The sequence below is a fragment of the Hermetia illucens genome, chromosome 6 (assembly GCF_905115235.1).
Source record: "Hermetia illucens chromosome 6, iHerIll2.2.curated.20191125, whole genome shotgun sequence".
Classification (NCBI taxonomy): domain Eukaryota; kingdom Metazoa; phylum Arthropoda; class Insecta; order Diptera; family Stratiomyidae; genus Hermetia; species Hermetia illucens.
In genome coordinates this window covers 5,013,748-5,027,343 of record NC_051854.1, presented here as the reverse complement: position 1 = coordinate 5,027,343, position 13,596 = coordinate 5,013,748, and the positions used below count along the sequence as shown (strand labels likewise).

Genomic DNA, 13,596 nt, shown 5'->3' with positions numbered 1-13,596 from the left:
AGTGTAGTCCCAGGAGTGCTGGTTGATGTGAAGCACTTTCAGTGGGAAAAGTCGGAATCTCCTAGGAAAACTATATATAATTTTAGGTCTCAAAAGCGTTTTCACTTTAAGAAAGCACCCAGTCTAGACTCGCTGTTTTGGGAAGTCTGCTACACATCAGTGATTCAATTATCCTTTTTTGGGAATTCGAGATGTGTTGTGAGAGTTCCAGACATGCTGCCTGTATTTTTAGATCCAAATGGGGTAAACTGAATAGCGATTCAAAGTAGGTAGACTGGTTAACTGCCTGGCTGTAGACTAGTCAAGATGAAAGCATAAAAAGGACCTTTTATCTAGTACGTGAATGACCCAGCGTGTAACAAGTTTTCATATGCTATGCGCTGATTTTGCACTCCAGAATGCCCCATGATACCCTCCTCTCACCTATGCAAATTCCATTCAAATAAGCAACACGAATCCTCCTGGCTCGATCACTATTTAAGGAACGAGAAGGAGATGCGAGACGAGATCCATTGAAGATGTATCTCGTATTGTGTTTAATGGAATTTCACTTACCTCTTGGCAGCAATCCATTTTCAATGATGCGCGCCTCCAACAGCAATCTGGGCAGGAGTAGGCACAATGCAATGACAATGTGAACAAAAGCCGCTGTAGGCCCGCCATGCGTCCACAGGGCACGTACTGTACCACCTTTGGCTTCCTCTTCCAATCCATCATGTGGTGAAATTGAACATCTACTATGCGCCATAGTGCCAAGCTTGATTCCATCGTTGGCTAAGTTTCCCACCTAGTGGAATGCAATGTGATTGATTGTGATTGAGTTGATTGGAATGGACACCTTATTAATGTTCCCACTTACCTTGAACACGGCCGAGGCGAAGAATAGTGGCAGCAAAATGAAAACGACTCCGCATATTACTATTTGTATGTTGAGCTCGATTATTGGCTCTATTTTCCATTGGACTAGTGAGCAACCTGTGAAAATGAGAAATGAAAGTTGATGTATTGTTTTCGGGAAATTGGAATCTGAAAATGGTTTTAGATTTCAGGAGATGAATCCTGACGAATGAATGCGGAAGTTTTTTTTTTTTTGAAGTGGATTGAACATATCAGGATTCACACTGAGAGAGGCTATTGACGGAATCTCGCTTTTGTTTATGGGGCTGATATCGGCCCGTCCTGCTGTGGACTATTTGTTAGTGTAGGAAGCAAGTGTGTTCGTATCTTTAAAAGGCATCCCTTGAAGAACTATCCCTGACTCTCGGTGGTATAGCTAGAATGGTCACAAAAACGTCAGCCTTTATGACCCAAGCTTTATCAGTAGGCAATCTGTTAAAGTTGCAAGAACGTCACAAAAACTTTAAAACTGTAATAGACTTTTACTTCCTTTGTTAGACAGGTCCAAATGCGAACCATACTGACACACTGACACACTGGAAAAGGCGATATTTTGGAGGAAGAATCTTCAAGAATGCCCTCAGGAAGAACAGATAAAAATCAAACGGTCTTAGAAGTCACAAACACAAGGACTCGGTCGATTGCAAACTTTTGATTTCCTCGTGGTGGGAGGTTCTCCTCTAACTGCATTCTCCCTTTTCAAAGGCGCTGTCACCCAATTCGAAGTTTAGCCTCCGGGATACAGCTAGAAACACTGTAGCAGTTGTGTGACAGTTCTATATCCTTTAAATTTGCCTTTGAATACTCTCTCAGGAATTCGTTCGTTGTCCATTTGTTATATATGCCCGGCTACCGCTTGCTGTTTAGAAATTATCGAATTTGGCAGCCGGTTCCGTCTTTCATTGGTCCAAGGATTCATTATAGGATTATACGTTCGAACGGTCCTGCAGGCGACGTCAAAGTCCTCGCTTCGCAGGCTGTCAGTTGGGAGTTGTAGAATTCACTCAAAGTATTCTTTAAAAAGGCGACTAAAAGAGACAAAATCTGACTGATGTTTTGACTACGACCTTTAGCTTTTTTCAACGGTTTATGAATTTTGGCATGGTCGAAAGTTTTTCGATTATGGGATCGTGGTTCACCGGAACGCTCGTTCGCTTCAACTTTAGCGTAACAGGCTCGATATTCTGGGGTTACGCAAAATAAAATGATGGTACTCTAGGTAGTCCGCTCCCTCCTATAGCACAGTGGTGTTGCATTCTGGCAAGTCCTCTGGAAGTAAGTGTGGATGCGTCCTCTTGTCCTGGAAACTAGTTCCAGACAGAACTCTCTCTCTCACTCACTGCAAGACTGCGGTCCGAGAGAAACAACATCTCACCAGTGCAGTGTTATCCACCAGCGTTGACTTTCGATGCAGACGGGAATGAAACATTTTATGAGCAACCCAGGAGAAGCTTCCTAACAAAAATATTGCGGCCTTATTGTGAGATCTGAGTGTTGGGTGAGGTATGCTCTGATAACATCTTACTCGAACATGCGATGGGAAACACGATCTTGCAGATCGTATATCGCTATAAGGCGAGATGTGTGTCAATTAACTGGTAACCCCCGATGCTCAGCACGGGGCTTGGCTGTCATCCGATAGTGGGAATATGACTTTGCTGATCGCATGGCAGACATATTGAACAGCTCGCCTGAGAATATTGATGAGTACTAGGCTGCCTTCAAAAGTGTTCATTTTGCCTTTGTAAATGAGATGTTTGTCACGTTTCGAAGGGGCGCCATAAGGTCTGACTAACTACCGGGACATAAACGGAGATCGAGGAGTGTCATGAACCAAAGGTTTTTGTTATCATTGTGATGCGGACTAACTTGATGCGCTTGAACTCCGGTATCGCGGACAACCCCGGGATGTGAAGCGAAGCGTGCGCCGTGACGAAAGGATATTCATTATTACACTACCCAGGGAAGTAGGAGCTGCCGCAAAGTTACGCTTATTTTGAAGCATGTCTGACAGCAGTTTAGACGAAGTACAGAAAGTAAATGTGGCTAATGTGTGTTAGGTCTTCAAAGAAGAGTTGCAAAAAGTGAGAAGTCACCCACCACGATTCACATTCTGCAAGCGAACATGCGTAGGAGTGTGACTCCTCACAAAAAAAGACATGACTTGTTGCTCCTCAAAGAGCAGTACCGAGATAGGATTTCACCATCGTGATATGTCGATATATCTGGCACTGCTGGCATTTGCTTGAGAGACACGGAAAACTTGCAAGTGCGGGCCATGGTCGAGGCTTCGTATGGGTTCGTTTTCTGGAAGTGACTTTTTTCTAGCTCATGACTTTGGAGGAGGAGATTCGAAGCACAGAAAGGAGAGTTCTAGTTAAAATGGGACATGCCTCAACCAGATTGTCGGTGCACGTAAATTTTGAATGTGGCCCCAAGGACGGCATTTATTGTTATAAATATTGACTTTTTGACGCCCTGTTGTGAGCGCATTATTTTTAGCGGGACCTTTGCTATGGATTCCTTAGGGGTAGCGGTGCAACCATGGAGGGTGCTGGGAGATCTCATGGCCAGTAATTTCTACTCATTGCCAAACTATCCCCACAATGCCCTGTCGTCCAGATAATACTTGCCGTTGACGTTGGTAAATTTACTGAGGCTCCTTGTAGATGGGTAAATGAACAATATGATCCGGACGCGGACAGAAAAACTGCGATTGAATCGTTAGTAAACTTAAGAATCAACTTTATCATCACAGCAGCGGTGCGTCGGCACCCAAAAGAAGATTCCGTCCCGAAATTGTAAGTCTATGAAGCAACTGCCCTTAGATCCGCAGAATTCAAGTGAGTGAAAAAGGAACTCAACAGGCAAGAGACACGTTCTTCGCAGGATCTAATCAGCGGGATTAACAGGATCTCATGGAGCGTCAGGTAGAAGCTTGTTACCAAAAATTAAGCTACCCATCGATTTCCCTGTTCGATGGAAGCAGTAAAGAGGGAAGAAATCATGCAAGCACTTTTTCTGTTCGAGCTGATGCTGCCAATGAGCGTATTCAACGAGCAAGCAGATGGATGACAGCATAGATTTTCCCTAGCTCTGGATGAAACTAAAATGGTAGTCCTGGCCAAAGAGAAGGTGCCCAACGGCATCCCTGGAGGTCCTTCTGGGATTAACCCCTCTCCATCTGCACATACAGATGCAGGCAAGGAGATCAATATTCAGGATGGCCGGTAGTATCAGTGAGGTGGGGAGCTGCCTAAATCGAAGGAAGATTGATATCCTTTCTAGGCGGTATCCCGAATTACTGATACCGAGGGACAACATGACAACGAGGTTTCACTTCGATAAGAAGTTTGAAACACGTTGGAGTAACAAGGCAAACTGGGAGAGCGTGGCTGCGACATACGACTTAAACCAGCAACTGATTACTTGGTACATTGACGGATCCCTCACAGCAGAGGGAGCGGGTGCCGGTGTCATTGGTCCAAGGAAAATGTACTTCGAGCCAATGGGCAGGTACACTAGCATATTCCAGGTGGAAATTTACGCCATAGACAAATGTGCCTCTTTTAATCTGCAAAGGAACTACAGGGGGCAGAACATAGCTATTCTCACCGATAGCCAAGCCGCGATCAAGGCACTTAGGTCCAACCAGGTGAACTCTAAACTGGTATGGGAATGCCTTGAGAGACTGAATACACTCGGCTCGTCCAACAAGGTCTGGATACTTTGGGTTCCAGGTCATGCTGGGTTGGAAGTCAATGAGGCAGCGGATGAACTAGCCAAGAAGGGAGCAGGGATGCCTTTACACGGGCCAGAACCCTTCTGTGGAATCGGAAACGGTTTCATGGCTATGAATCTAAGAAACGAAGAGAAACGGTTGAGGGAACTATATTGGACTGGCCTACCAGGGATGGAGCAGTCCAGGGTGCTTATTGGGGGATACGAACCCATGCGCACAAAGGATTGCTTAAACCTCACCAAAAAGAACCTCCGAATTATAGTGGGAATTTTCACTGGCCATTGTCGGCTGAACTATCACCTAGGGAAGCTAGGGGTATCTACGGACACTGCCTGCAGGCTTTCTGAGGAGGAGGACGAAACCTCTATGCACGTCCTGGGACAGTGTCCGGCACTTGTGCAAAGCAGGTCGATACATCTGGGAGAACACTTAATATCAGATGCAAAGCTGAAACATCTGGAAGTGGGGAACATACTAAAGTTCCTAACGGTTACAGGCCTGCTTGAGATACTATGATCAACAGGTACACTATAACCAGTAAAAGGGGCACAATAGTTCTTCAAGGACGCGGTGCGACTTTCCCTTAACAGAATAATAATAATAATAATATCCTTCAGATATTTCCAATGTGAAAGATGTTTTTTCACAGAGAAGGAGTCCCATGCAGTGCGAGGGTAATCCCCTATAGGCATCGTAAGGGTCGTGGAAAGTAGTTGAATATCATGCTGAGTGCGCTGAGCCTCCTCGCATATTGTCTAGCACCATCCCTTCGACTTCGTACATCCCTAATATATTCACACCACATAGTAATACGTCTATCTACAAAACTCACCTAGAAATCGATAGGCGCCATGTACAGCTAAATATCCCTGAAAGAGGGTGACTAGGATTCCATACCAAATTGACCATAACGAATTCAAGTGCAAATGACTGACGGCTACGCCACCATCCTGATTCTGTCCACCACCTATACCGCCACCACCTGCGCGATGGTGTCCTTCCAATTGCTTTTGATGGTAGGATTTATGCTGTTGCTGTTGTTTCTGTTGACTCTTCCGATTGGACATGTTTTGGTTTTTGGCATTTTGTTGATGCTGATGATGTTGATGATGTCCTGCACTCAAATTGCTACTGGCCGTTGTTATAATCGAATTGCTAATGCTTGAATTCAGGCTAGGACATGGTTTTGTTATTGAGCCGCCCGAGGTCGTGGTGATGTTGAGCAATGAACGATTCGTCGAGGCTATTGCTGTGGATGATGATGTGTGAGTCTTTTTCGTGATTGTGATTTCGTTGTTGTTTTCATAGCCGACCAGGGATCCAGTTATTGACATTTTGATATGATTAAAAGTATTTTATGAAGAGCTTTTAATTTTCGATATATTTTTCGCTTATCGGAATTCCAATTCGACGGATTCCCATTTGTATGTCCAATTTTAATTTCAATTATTTGTACTGGAAATAATTGAATGTTGGATGCGATGATGATAGTTTTCATGCGAAACGCTACATATTTTGGCGTTGATTTTTTTTTCTACTTATTCGATAGAGCAATTCTAGCCTAATTGATTAGATGGCAGTCTAGTTGCTTTGCATATGCTTTCGATATTCAATTTCAAATAGATTCATTCATTATATGAATTCAGAGGACAGTATTGATTGGTCAGTCCACGATTTCATGTGATATCGCTCAGTTCGTTTTGTTATTGCTTGTAGTCGATATTGCTCGTTATGTTCTCCATTTCGCTGTTTTTGATATATCCACCGGTTTGCCATTTGAGATTTGAATCCACTTTTCAAACGACTCACGTCCTTTTCTGACTAATTTGTTCAAAAATCGATTTAAAAATTCCTTTGTTCAGACTTATTCGTGCTTCGAAATCTTGTTAAAAATCGCTTTACAGTTCTTTCAGTTGCTTTGATTATGTTCTAGATATGTCCTGTAGTAAAAATTCTCCTAGTTGTATCTGATCTGAAATGAAGAAAAAGATGAATTTATCTTTTCGGTCCTTAAAAATTAAAACTGTTTAGTACTGCAATCTGAGAGAGAGAGGCTCAAATGCCACTTATATTTGATTGAAAAATTAACAGCCACATCCACCTCTGACACATTTTGTTTCCAGGACGTTACCTTCAAAATCTCACATAAACACTCATCCATTATCTCAATTTACATTGAAATCAGATCCATTCCATTTAATTTACCTCAAGTCCAAAAAAAATTTATTTTGAAATTCATACCAAATGACCGCATTAATTAATGGCTTCATGGCACGCACATCATGTAATTAAAAATTGATTACGAACTCAAATCCAGCTCCAGCTTTCAAACCAGAAATTGTGGTTTTTATCCTGGAAATCTCTTACTGAGCCTGATACATATAAACCCAAGCCCTCAGGCTTTCAGAACGGAAATGGTCGAGAGGAGAGAGAAGAGAGAGGCGAATCTCGTTTATCATTTCCGTCTTATTAAGACTCAATTATTTTCCTAATTTCCATAAAATTTTCTTTTCCATTTTCCTGGTACGCTAGCGAGGAATTGTGTGGGAGGCACTTCATTGAGCATTAATTTCAAAGTGATATCCTTAGAGCTGTTTGTTTTGAAATAGGGTTGATATTTCGAAATGATGGGATCGGTGGTTTTGAGGTGGCGGTTTGCTCTGGTTTCTAGAAAGCTTTGAGCTGGTAACTGAGGAGAAGCATGGAAGATTTTAGCACTACCTTATAATCGCATATGTCTTCCCACGCCCTTTTTGGAAGAATAGGACTTTCTGGTAGTTCAGCTAGGAGAATGCATTGCAATTGTGAATATCCTTTTTAACTCATACGCGCTATCATTCGCGGTTACTTGGAATGCTCTTCAGCTCTCTCCACGACTTTCCGAGACGCCCGCATTCCTTGTCTACTGTTCTGCGCCAAGTGCCTTTGGGGCAACCCACTCGTCGGCCATTTTGAAATAGTGAATCCCACTGCATGGGGTTGCCTGCAACGCAATTGTGGCCCCTCCCAAATGTGTAACATGGTTCGTATAATATTCCTCCTGCATCTAACTGGTATTGATAGGAAAGGGTAAGCTAATTTGTTTCCCCAAATTATCAAGCCATTCCTGCTTTTGAGTAAAATTTTACTAACTAACTAAATTTACTAACTATGATATCCCGAAAGCGCGAAGTAAAGGCCAGGGTCTTCACTGGGTTCAAATTTTACTGATCCTTCTTTCATCCTGATCGTAACTGAGCTTAGATGTTGTTCTGACCCAATCTCTGACGTTGGCTCGACTAATCTTCAATGGAACTTCAGTATTTGCGCGCGGACATGCACGGCCAGTTTCCCCGTTCTGTTTAGGTTTTTTTTTTGGGATAGCCCTCTCCTTTTGGTCGTCTCTGGCCACTCAGGATGGTCGTCTAACCATCGTCTAATCTCACTTGGTTATTACAAATAGCGCCCAACGTGGGGCGTAACATTTTCTAAGTTCATGGCTTAATATTCGTTCGGTTCGAATTAGCAGAAGATATCTTAGTCAGACCCATAACTTTGTTTTGATGTGTCCACTTGACGTCATCTTTCATGTTTTAGGTTTCACGCCAAGTGTTCCTATGCCTCATTTTTCCTTCTCACCCTGTAGAGTAGAATATTCTCTCCTTGGTAGTATACCTCAAAGACTGATCGTTTCTTGAGTTTGCCTTTCAGATTTGGAGTCTCGTAGATGATTGTCTTTCAGAAGACTCTGGATCTACTGGCCTTTGCGGCTTTATGCTGGAAGGTATTGTCCTCCGAGCTTCTGAACGGTCTCTTTCCCTACCTCTACATGAAATGGTAATCTCTTCGATCATTTAATTTAAAAATTAAATATTCTTTCTGCTTGGTTGGGATTAAGTGACGGGTGAGATGAATCTTCGAGGGATACGGAGAAAGTCGGCTAAATGATATGCCGTTCCGTTCGCAGTGCTTCATTCTTACTTTGCTTTTGGATTCCAAAGGAGAAAGATTGAATTCTAGCGATTCCTTTTTGCTTGATTTTACTTGTTCAATACTCTTCGATGGAGAGAAACTCGATGGATCCTGCGGATTGGGTTGATAACGTAACCGACGATAACAGCTCCACTTTGGCATGCCAGGCACGACCGCTTAATTCCCTCTCAGCACATCCGGTCTACACTAGTGTAGCATCCTAGGAGCTGGTATTTGATGGCACACCAATATCTTTGCCAATTAACTAGTTCATGTTCCTTGTGGAATCGCTAACACACTAAACCCTACAGGTGGATTTCGATCTACTGTATACTTATGTATACACCGCGGGGGGCACAGGACCCTTGAATGGGGAATGCCTCAATCAGACTCCAGAGGGAAACGGATTCTGGAAATGACCGCAAGAACCGGACTCATAGTTTTAAACACCGGATTTACGCCAAAATTTCGGTGCCCAGGCTATGAAGGAAGCATTCCTGATATCACTTTCGCTTTGAAATCTCTGGCATTATCGGTGGACGGTTGGCGAGTCCTAGAAGACTTCTCGGCAAGTGATAACCAGTACATCGCGTTTGAGGTGGTTGGCGCTACTTGCTGGCGGGCACCAACGTGACGCTCCCCCTGCCTGTCGAATGTCGCGAGGGTGAATATCGGGAAGTTCGTCGAAGCTCTTGGAACGTCGCAGCTGACACCGTCGAAAATTCAGTGATGAACCTGATAACGACGGCATGTGAGACTTCCCCAGCCGCGACAAGCCTTTTATTTACTGGTGGACGGCAGAAATTGCCGACCTACGGAGGGAGTGTCAGAAGCTCCACCGTTTGGCACAACGTTTTCACGCCAAAGAGGAGGCATGCGCCATGAAGGCACAGTAAAACGAGACTTCGCACTATAAATAAAAGCAGGGCTCGCGGTTGGCAGAACCTTGTCAACGAGGTGAATGAGGACCCCTGGGGACTTGGTCATAAGCTCTGTGGAGGCCCCGCATACTAAGTACCGATCCGATGGATCGCGTTGTACGGGTTGATGTCAATAGCGCGTCAGAGGAGGATGGAAATCACGTCGGTAGTAGTACAGGGATCCATCCTAGGGCCGGACCTATCGAACGTTTCCTACAGTAGTTTGCTGAGACTCGATATGCTCGAAGAGTCGCGCCTGGTCGGTTATGTAGACGACGTTGCGGCACTTGTTGCCGGACGCACCGTTGAACAGGTGCAAAGCATACTTGGCATATTGATGCGATGGGTAAGCGGATGAATGACTGCTCTTGACCAGAAGGAGAATCCCACCCCTGCGTCCCATATCGATCGGCGGGCTGACTATAGAGTCAAAACAAGCAGTTAAATACTCCGGTTTAATGCATGACTCGAAGATGAGTTTTTTCGAGCGAATCGAAGCAGCAGCGGACAGGGCTGCAGCTGGAGTCGCAGTCTTAAGTCGGCGAATGTTGGGGGCCCTATATTTACTAGGAGACGTCTGCTTATGGGAACAACGCAGTCGATTCCGCTCTATGGCGCGGAGGTATGGGTTGATGGTAAGGGGTTCCATGAACTAACAACTCGCTTCCTCCCCTCCCCTCTCATTGGTGAAAGGGATTCCTTGACTAGAAGGCCCCCAAAGCCGGGAGAACGGGAGGGCTAGCCCGGAGTAATGTGTCAAACAGTTCCAGGCTAGTTCTCTGATGGCAGGGAGGTCTTCAGTTGGTAGTTCGACAGCGTACTGTTGCGGGAGTCCAATATTATTTACGTAAACGCATTCACGGACCCCATTCCAAAAAAAAAACACCCCTCGAATAGGAACCTTATGTTCACCCTCTGCTTTTAGTATCCACTAAATGGAATTGAAATTGACAGTAATGATAGTTGGGAGATCCTGTTTAAATTTTTTGGAAAAATGGCCCTGCCTTCTGGTTGTCTGGTAAACTTGATGATTCCCATTCACTTTTGATTGGCTCTCGTACAGTCTACCAAAGACCAGTCCTTTCCATTCGATATCTCCTTAAATTTTGGACATCCTCAGTACCATAATGCAGAGGGCATCGCCTTCTTTATGGTCACGGATTTCAACGTGTATTTCGTTAATCTGCCTTTTATTTCGTTTCCCAAAATGCAAATTTCTGAATTAACATTATTTTGGTCTCGATCTCTTCATTTCAAATTTGGAGCGCTCGAGCTAATTACACTGTTGCATGCTAATTTCATTAGTGTATTCATTTCCTCTCCGGGGCGCCTCGTTACCACCATTCTGGGTTGGCACAAATTCAATTCTTCGATAGTCTAGGGTAGTGTAGATACGTGTTCCTTGGCTTTGTTGTCTGTCCTCAACTTTTTTTATTTTTCCTAGAAGAACCTCCTAGAGCAGGACTGAAGCCAGCTAGCTAAGAGCTGTGTGAATGAGATGCTGGGCTCCTCTAGATATAGTTGTGATTCTATGGCTGGGAATACTTTGCATTCTGCACTTGTGATATTTCCTTAATGCTTCGTCGAATTCGACGCGAACACGAAAATTCCGAATACTTTTCTTTGTTGACTAGAAGGAAAATTCGTGACCTGAATGATGAAAATGTATGATGGAAATAGAGAAATATATTTCATCGTGCAAGGAAAAATTCGTTGAATAGTTGGGGTTTTCTCGGCTGGATTCGTAGGAAAGGATTGGCCTGGACGTTGGCAACGAAGGGGGCAGGAATGGTGATGAACGAGCTCAGTCATGTGGCGGGAATTTCAAATAAATTATGGGTCGGATTATCTGTCAAAATGTTGAATGAAAGGGTTAGAAAATCTTCAAAATGTTCAATGGTTGGATTAATGTAAAATGAATTTTCCTTTTTTTTCAGGTGCTCAAATAGGGGTGAATGGACGGTGTTCAATTTTCAATCGTCCATGAAACATGTGAAGGATTTTGTCACTGGAATATGTAAGCAGTTCTTCGAATATAGAGAGAAGCAGGTCAGATCCTTTTCGAGAAAAAGCATTGAAATGGTAGGAAGGGTGTTCAACATTCAGTTCGTGAGGAGTCTATTCATTTGATTCATTTTTAATTAAACGAAAATCGTATTCAGAGAAAAACTAGAACAAAATCTTTTTCTAAAGAAACGTCTCCTCCTGGTAGTACCAAGATTTTCTTATAAACCCAACCTTCAAAGAAAGGAAAAGCATCCTTCAACCACCATTTCATTAGCTTTGCTTATTTCATCTAAATTTTCCCGACATTTTCAAAATTAATTAGTCTGTAATTGATGCTGAGTACCCACTGTCATTGGCATGATTCTCTATCTAAATGCATTCCGCAGAGAATTGAATCCTTTCAAGGACTCTTTTCGATACTCAAAGCCATATTGAATTGCGCCAATCATTGGTCCTTTGTGGTTGAATAGAATGGCTGAATTCAGGCGTCAAATTGTCATCTTTTTGTGGCTTTAATTGAGGGTCGAAATGGGGAGTAAATTGAGTGATGGATGGATGGGTAGTTGACAGCTACTTTGTTTTGCTGATATAGTTGATGTTATGTAATGTTTTGTATTTATTTATATTTTCTTTCAGAAAAGAATGAATGATTTAATGGATTGCAAGCATGTAGTAGTAAAGTTTTATTTTTAAAAGTACCCTAGGAAGTCTTATTTCCTCAAATTCAGCGCAGATTTTAGCAATGAAGGCATGGCCCAAAACGTGGTACCTTTCTTAGTTCATATTTTTATTTAAATGATATGACAAGCAATTCGGTTCTTGTCCTTCAAAATGGTTTACTAATGAATCAATAACCGCATTCTACAGGGAGAAATTCTCAAAAAGGATTCTTCATAGCCGTTCCCCTTGATCTAATAAAATTGCAGCATCATGTCATCCTGTAGTCCTTTCCTATATTGTTTCCAATTTTTTCAGATTCAGCATCTCTCTCCGAAGATTTAGGAGAGAGATCTCATCTCATCTTGGCACCTTCAAGGTGGACCACAGTGAACCTAACTACATTTGTGTAAAATTCGACCATGAAGATATCTAAAGATTTCTCAAGCGGATCATCCAATTCCAACTTCATAATCTCTATTCTATTGATGACCTGACTGAAAGATTGTTATCATCTTATCTGGCGGAACTGCCTTGTGCCTAGGGTAACTCAAAAAGATGACGACTCCAAACAGAGTCTTTCCATTTATCGATCCGTTCGTGAACTCCTGCTAAGATATCGTCCTGCTGACTCCAGTTCCAGATGCAATTCCTTTAGCAACTGTCACATGAAGGGTTATATGTGTACATTTTTGGGTTATGATGACTTGAAGAATTCCCTTTCCCTGGAGAATGGAAGAAGGGCCTACGTCTTGGAGCTGGAGGGATATCTGCGTGCTCACTGCCTTCATGAAGATAATGGCTAACATAATCCTGGAACGTATCAAAGAACATTCCAAAAGCTTGATCGACAAAGAGTTGGTTGGTTTCCGCTTCGGCTCCTTCTACATTGACTACATGAAGACCTTGCAGATCATTTTGGACATCGATTTCGAGAAGGGTTTTGATATCGCGAACAGGTAGTCCATCTGGGGCGCTCACCGTAAAGATGTATTCCGGACAAACTAGTAGTTATTATCAGAGCGACAAATGATGATAAAAAATGTCACCTGCTACATCGAGGTAAAATCTGGCTGGCCTGATACTATCTAAGACGCAGGTCTGGCACTCACATACACTATGATCGGAAGACGGAAGTGGCAGTAGACAGTCCACACATTAAGGAGGGGCGACAATTGCATTGCTGGCTACATCGTGGAGTGGAATCCGCTCCCCCAAGATGGCCAACAAGTGGGTCGCCTCAGGGGTATTTGGCGCAGAGCAGAAGAGGAAGGGTGTGAGGTTCTCGGGGAGCCATGGGGGAAGTGAAAGGGCATTTTAAGTAACCGCGAACGATGGTGCGTTGGTGTGGTTGCCGCCCCATACTTCACCAAGAGGTAAATGGCAACCGTATTTATAAGCGGCACTTGGAAGATGTTACAT

General features: G+C 43.4%; 1 protein-coding gene across 3 annotated transcripts in view; it reads right to left on the bottom strand.

The window, feature by feature from the left end:
* Positions 1–13,596, bottom strand: part of LOC119659905 (protein tincar) — a 114,250-nt gene that overhangs the window by 28,550 nt on the left and 72,104 nt on the right. For all 3 annotated transcript variants that reach the window (XM_038068230.1, XM_038068231.1, XM_038068232.1), the window contains exons 2-4: positions 5,472–6,611; positions 860–975; positions 556–787 (exon numbers count right to left, since the gene is read on the bottom strand). In XM_038068230.1, the coding sequence (XP_037924158.1) occupies positions 556–787; positions 860–975; positions 5,472–5,973 (850 nt within the window). In that variant the 5' untranslated portion in view covers positions 5,974–6,611. The remainder of the gene's footprint in view (positions 1–555; positions 788–859; positions 976–5,471; positions 6,612–13,596) is intronic.